Source organism: Lactuca virosa, chromosome 5, assembly GCF_052849685.1.
Source record: "Lactuca virosa cultivar CGN04683 chromosome 5, Lactuca_virosa_CGN04683_v6, whole genome shotgun sequence".
Classification (NCBI taxonomy): Eukaryota; Viridiplantae; Streptophyta; class Magnoliopsida; order Asterales; family Asteraceae; genus Lactuca; species Lactuca virosa.
Genome location: NC_136430.1, coordinates 397,850,018 through 397,856,605, shown reverse-complemented (window position 1 = coordinate 397,856,605; position 6,588 = coordinate 397,850,018). Strand labels below are relative to the sequence as shown.

The following is a 6,588-nucleotide window of genomic DNA, read 5'->3' as shown; positions in this document are numbered from 1 at the left end:
ATATTATGTTCATAGTTGTATACCGTTCTGACAGAATTACAGAATATCATTCTAACAAAATAACATTCTGATAGAATAAAATCGGTTTATGTTTACAAATTACGTTTGAAATTGAATTAATTTGAAAAAATATCAGATTTTTTAAATCAAAATCATTAATTATCCCATAAATCTCGATTTTTCCTTTTTTAAATCTCAATTGACTAAAATGCCGTTATACTGAAATTTGTGTGATTATATGGTACATGTTACCCTATTGTACTATCATAGACCCTCATATCATGACCTTTGATTCTATTCCATGACCTTTGATTCTATTCCATGCGATGGTCCAGATCTGTGCATTCTGACACACAATAGTTAGTAGAAACAAAATAACATCTCCATACTTAATAAAAACCTCCTTAAACGCCACATGTCCATCTTATACACAAGCAAGATGCCACGTGTCAGACTCCTAGCTACCTTTTAATTTTGTTTCCCGCTCAAGGTATAGTCTACCTCTATCGCGTATCTCCATTCATTTTGATAGCATTCGTTCCTTAAAATCAGCAATATCTTCTTTAATATATCATAAAAATCGCAATAAATCAGCATAAAGATCATATCCAAATTTGAATCTCTAGGGATTCTTCTATTTCATACATAACTCGAACGCAAAAAGCAATAGATCATCTCAACACCGCCTTCTATTGACTGTCTCCACCAGTCCACGATTCACAGCCGACTGCCCCACCAACATCAGTCATCCGATTCGGACCTTCGAAACCCAGACCATTGCACCAGTCAATGTATCAGCCAAATAATAGTCTAAACACAGTAAAATCGCCGCCTTTCTTCTTAAACCTAAGGTATCAGCATTCTCCCATCTTATTCTTCTTCTTCTTCGTATCAGTTCAATTCTCTTTCTTGGTTTATCCGTCCTCTTGAAAATTTGGAGTTCTTTGTTACATAAATCAACCCCAAATTTGGGGATTTTTGGATTCTTTTTAATAATTTCCAACCACCTAACTCTAAAATAGATTCGGAAAATTGATCAGTTTTGCTTTTTCTTAACAAACCTGGTCTGTGAAAAGATAATAAAACTAATTTATGGATTATCAAGATTCTTTTTTGTGTATCAAAGTTGAGAGGATTGAAGATGCATACCAACTGTTTGATGAAATGCTTGAAAGAACATGTAAAATTTAGTTTGAATTCATGACTACTATGTTATTGATTTGACAGATGAGGTTGGATTCATATTGTGTTTATTGATCTCTAATATTATTAGTCATGCTAACAAACTGGTATCCCATTATTGTGGGTAAGCGTCTTATGTTTCATTTATAGAGTATTAGAGTGTTAAGTTGATGTTATATTAACCTTGCTATCACCTTATTATTGGATTGGTTTGCAAATTGGTATGGGTAAGTTTGGCCAAAGAGGAAATTGACTCTCTTTAGTTCTTCAATTAACCCATCTTTGTTTTGGAAACTTCTTTATGTCACATTGTTGTTTTATTTTTAAAAAATCTAAGAGGGAATACATTTTCTGCATTATCGGTTCTCATGGTCTGTCGGCCTGCCCACATGAGTTTCTTAATCGAATGGTCTTCATTTCAACACTAGCTTTAAAAGAAACAGGTTAGTAATGTTTCCATAAATGTAAGGTATTTGACCATATTGTGTTTTAGATGCCTAATGATGTTCTTTTTCTTTCCGCATAATGATGTCATTAGTTTGTACAAACACAACACATAAATCAAACATATAATAAATACTTAAGATTTATTTGTTTTATGATGTTATATTAAATAAAAGTCAAACATAATGTAGATCTGTTTGTATTTTTGTGCAATTTATCATGTATAAATGTTTAATTCTATTGGTATCTTAGTTATCATGTCTGAAAATGAAAAAAAATACTTTTTATTAGGAACTATATAAAAGATTTTATGGATTTATATGCCTTGACTAATGTAATTACTTTTTTTGTACCAGGAACCATGGACAATATTAAATGTAATTTTTTACTAAAGTTTCAAAGAAACTGGTGGTGATTACATAATATAGGTTATTGGTGGGTTGTATGCTTTCATATCTTCTTGAACATGTCAATATGGAAGGCAGGAGCTGAATTCCACATGAAGAAATGGAAAGAAATGGACAATATTCCAATGTTCTTCTCCCAATCGGGTGTTTGTAAGCCCCTCTCCCGTGTCTACAAATTTGATTGAACATAACCATTACCAAGTGAAATTTTAGATTTTCAAGCAGGGTTTAAAAAGTGTGCATGTATGTCGGAACCTTGCAAGTTCTTTGGTTATCTTATTACTATTTATTGATTTTCTTGTAAAACATTACATACAAACATGTTTAATTTACTGTAAAGTAGGTTTTGTGTTCTTACTATTTGCAGAATAAACCATCATGCTTTAATGAACATAAAGATCTTCAATCAGGCTCATATATGTTTTCCATTTTGAAATTAGTCTAAAACTCATAAAATAGACCTGTACTTTTTGTTGATTTGTTGTTTTTTGGGTATCGTAAACTATGGCTTTTATTTTATGTCCATTACAGTAAGTTGTGGTATTGATAGAATCCTCTATTTTCCATCAATCTTCAATTTATCATTATAAAGTGATAATAAAAATTAAATGATTATAACTTCGATCATCCTATAATATTTAAGCATTAAGAATACTCATTTTCAAAACCAAAGATTTACATATGATTCATTCGTATTTAGTGGGAAATATAATATTATAATAGTACAAAAATTATAACAACATTTAATTATATTTTACATTATTAAAAAAAATGTTTTTTAAAACTTTTCTTATACATAGTTAGTAAAAGTACATAAACTGAGAATTGATAAATGTTTTATACTTTTTTAAACATCAATTTGTTTACTTTAAAAGAGACATAAACCAGACTATATTTTTAAACACCAATATGTGAATTGCATATTTATTTGAATAAATGACTATAATTTTATATAAAATAAAATAATGTAAATATCTTAATTAATAATTTATTGAAAATAATTGATTAATAATTATGATTTTTTATTATAAAAATTTATTTATTTTTGTAACCGTGGTTTCCACGGGTTATAACCTAATATATATATATATATATATATATATATATATATATATATATATATATATATATATATATATAATTAATGAAAAATAGAAAATGTGGCATCTTATTGTCTCCTACAAAAATTTGAAATTAGTTCCTTTTACTTTCTTGTCATCGGTTATGAACAAAGATCAACCGAATTCGGTATTTAGGTTACGTTTGTGATTTCGCCGGACATTTTAATCGTTGCCGGTAAACCTCAGATTCAGGTATCTCGTTCTGTCGATCCAATTATGTAAAGCTGTTGCTCGTCATTGGCCAAATTATCGTCTCAAATTTTCTCCTAATTGACGCGTCTTTGAGGAATGCGATATAATCGGAATCTTTGACTCATTTTGAGCTAATTTTTAAGTTAAGTGTAGATTAATGGATGTTTATTAGGTCTTGGAAGTTCACGTTCATACTCTTACCTGTTTTCTTTTTTTCGCTACTTAAAAACCTTATTGAATTTGTATATGTTCTTCAAATCTATGAGATTTGAAGCATTCTTGATCTGTTGCTCTATGATACTTTGTTTACTGCGGTTTCGATTTTAGCACTAGAATTCCGTTCTTCTGTCTTCTTGTCTGCTCCCCTCCCCTGATGCATTGATCTTAATTTGCTATTAATAACAGCTTAGATTTAAATCCACCGAGTTTTAATTTGCATTGATAAACGTAGTTTGTTTCTGCTAATATAGTTTTTTTGCTTTTCAGGGTAAACCCACTGCAATTACAGGTTTAAAATCTGAATGGGACTTTGCTTCTCTTCGGTGAGTTTATGTTGCTTCTCTTCGGTGAGTTTCCTTGTAAGTTGTAACAAATAACAGGACTTGTATACAATTTTTCTTAAACAGAGTGGCTCCTGTTGCCTCAGTTTTTGTTTCTCGAATGATTTTTTCAAACTTTATAACTAGTTTCTCTGGTTAAATGAAAAAGATGTAACAGAGGATGTTGTAAGAGGATAGTTAATGATGATTATCTTCCTTGGTTGCAAGGAATGATAGTTTCCAGACATTTATTGTATTGTCTGCTGATTTTAATATGTTACTACATTACATGCAACATATGGGACCCACAAAAAGGAGAATGTGGTAATGGAATAAACAAATAGTCAAATACAACCTTAGTTTTCTAGAATTCTTGATCATTGAGTTTGATGAGATGCTATTGATATTTGTAAACTTAGACTGAAGAAGATGAGCCAGATGAACGCCCTCAATTCGCAGGAGGTAAAGTGACACTTGTCACTACCAAGGATGCTTGGGATCGAAAGCTCTCTGAAGCAAAAACACAAGGCAAAATAGTAAGTGTCATTTTCATCATTTCATGGTTTCTTAATTAAGACAATAAAGATTAGGTCTTTTCTTTAACACTATCTACTTCAAAAGATTTTGAAAAAGTGGTTATTTTACAGGTGGTTGCCAACTTCAGTGCATCTTGGTGTGGACCTTGCAAGTCAGTTGCACCATTATACATTGAGCTTTCAGAGAAACATCCATCTCTTATGTTTCTGACTGTAGATGTTGATGCATTAACAGTAAGTCTTTCTTGTTGACTTAATGCAGAAAGAACGACTTAATACAGAATTTAGTCAGGGGAATGATGAAATACATTATTTTTGATGCAGGATTTTAGTACACAATGGGATATAAAAGCAACTCCAACATTCTTTTTCCTTAAAGAGGGGAAACAATTTGATAAACTTGTGGGGGCCAACAAGGAAGAATTGCAGACTAAGATAAGCAGCATGGTGGTGTCAGAAGCCCCAGGTGGTCAAAAGTAATTGGTTGCTCATAAATTGGTATATGATTGATTGTTCATTGTTATCAGAAATTATGTAATGTAAATACATCTTGTGTTTCATAATATCAATATGAACATTCATTCTCAATATGGGTTCACCAACATTTGTTTTCATAATTATGGTTTAGCTCTGAAAATACTTGAAACAATAACAAACTTCATACTATGCAGAAATATGAATGCATATGCTTCTAAATGATACATCGGAGTAGAAAGTCTGATGACACACGTAGGGTTTGACTCCATTGTATATCATAACAACATATATGGTAATAAAGTGCATAAAGGAATCAAATTATGACTTACAAACAGATTATAACTAAGGCATAGATATATAACAAAAAATAACATCACATCATCATCAAGATAACCACGTAGTAAAATCCACACACGAATGCAACATTTACGGATTTACCTATATATAAGTAACCTCATACAGTGTGTTAACCGCTATCCCACTTCTACTGGCATGGGAAATCAATCATAATGGAAACAATATGGAGGATCCATGCTTATACCTAGTCTGAGGAATAACAACCTTCCATGGGAACAATACACATATATGATATATGTGCTTGTATTGAACAGGAGAAAGAAACCTAAGAACTGTAATGGAGACTTATACAAAACCTATTAACTTACAATTATTATTTTTAGTATATACCCCTGTCAATATCCAAAAAGCCCATCGGATGCTCGGAATGCTCAATTTATAGTCTTGGATAGTACCGTATACGTATGATGCAATGTAGAGACACAAATAAAGATTGACCATGTGGACTTGTAGACCTAGAATAATCTCTTCCAAACCATGTTGATTCAATGAATACCGTGGAAATGGGGTTCCAAATCTGGTTTCATGCACACATAAATTGGGAAGAAATATGATTTTTCATAAAACTAAAGAGTGATCATCCATGTTACATAATAACACTTGAATAAAAAGAAAATTTTAAATGGGTCCCAAAAGAGCCATCGGCCAAGCACAAACCCAAAAAACATGAAAAAAAAACATAAAAATGTCTATAACTTCACTTAGAAAGCGTTTTTGGGACATAAATATGGGCCTCTAAGAACATAACATCAGATCATCCATGCTACACGTCGTAACAACACATGCTTAGTCTATCTTGGAGAATTTAAGACAAACTTGATGATTTAAAGGTGTATGTACCATAGTTTTCGAAGTCCATGAACTATTACGTTTGGAGAGTCATTGAGCATGTATACAGCTTGAGCTCGAGCTTCAAGCCTAAATTCTGCAAAGCTGATTGGGTACCTCAACAAGTCGACTCACTATGGTTCTTTTTTGTTTATTTACAGATTTATTTATTATGGAAAACTTCTTGACTTAATATAGGGATCATGAAAAAACCGTTATGGCTTACCGGGTACCGTAGGTGCATGACACATATTCTAAAAACATGTTGGAACTCTTAGAGAAGTCGAGAATAATCCATATTAATGTATGTTATCCATTTTTACCCTTTTCAATTTCTTTTTTACCTTCGGGAATCTACTTCTTCTCCATTTTGATTTCTATTATGATATTGTCTCTATATGTAATAATTTTCTTAAAACTTCCGATGTCCTTTTGGTTGACTCTTCGTAGATCTCTCTCTCGATAGTGGCAATTGTATGCCACAATAAAAGTACTTATTTCCTAA

General features: G+C 31.5%; 1 protein-coding gene across 5 annotated transcripts; it reads left to right on the top strand.

The window, feature by feature from the left end:
- Nucleotides 1–481: 481 nt before the first annotated feature.
- LOC145115632 (thioredoxin H-type-like) lies at nucleotides 482–5,009 on the top strand. Of its 5 annotated transcripts, none has more exons than XM_079051973.1 (6): nucleotides 482–851; nucleotides 1,983–2,183; nucleotides 3,833–3,924; nucleotides 4,305–4,421; nucleotides 4,533–4,655; nucleotides 4,746–5,009. In XM_079051973.1, the coding sequence occupies exons 3-6, from the start codon at nucleotides 3,868–3,870 to the stop codon at nucleotides 4,899–4,901; spliced, it is 453 nt and encodes a 150-aa protein (XP_078908099.1). In that variant the 5' UTR covers nucleotides 482–851; nucleotides 1,983–2,183; nucleotides 3,833–3,867; the 3' UTR covers nucleotides 4,902–5,009. The 5 variants fall into 5 exon arrangements, with proteins under 5 accessions (XP_078908099.1, XP_078908103.1, XP_078908102.1 ...); XM_079051977.1 differs by having other exon boundaries at nucleotides 492–851; nucleotides 3,833–3,888; XM_079051976.1 differs by lacking the exons at nucleotides 482–851; nucleotides 1,983–2,183 and adding an exon at nucleotides 3,221–3,346 and having other exon boundaries at nucleotides 3,833–3,888.
- Nucleotides 5,010–6,588: the final 1,579 nt, after the last annotated feature.

Excerpts from the sequence above, each read along its gene's own strand:
- LOC145115632 (XM_079051973.1), top strand. The coding sequence starts at position 3,868 with ATGGGACTTTGCTTCTCTTCGGTGAGTTTATGTTGCTTCTCTTCGGTG. Across the intron at positions 3,925-4,304 it reads TCTCTTCGGTGAGTTTCCTT|ACTGAAGAAGATGAGCCAGA; the intron begins GTAAGTTGTAAC and ends TTGTAAACTTAG. Across the intron at positions 4,422-4,532 it reads CAAAAACACAAGGCAAAATA|GTGGTTGCCAACTTCAGTGC; the intron begins GTAAGTGTCATT and ends GTTATTTTACAG.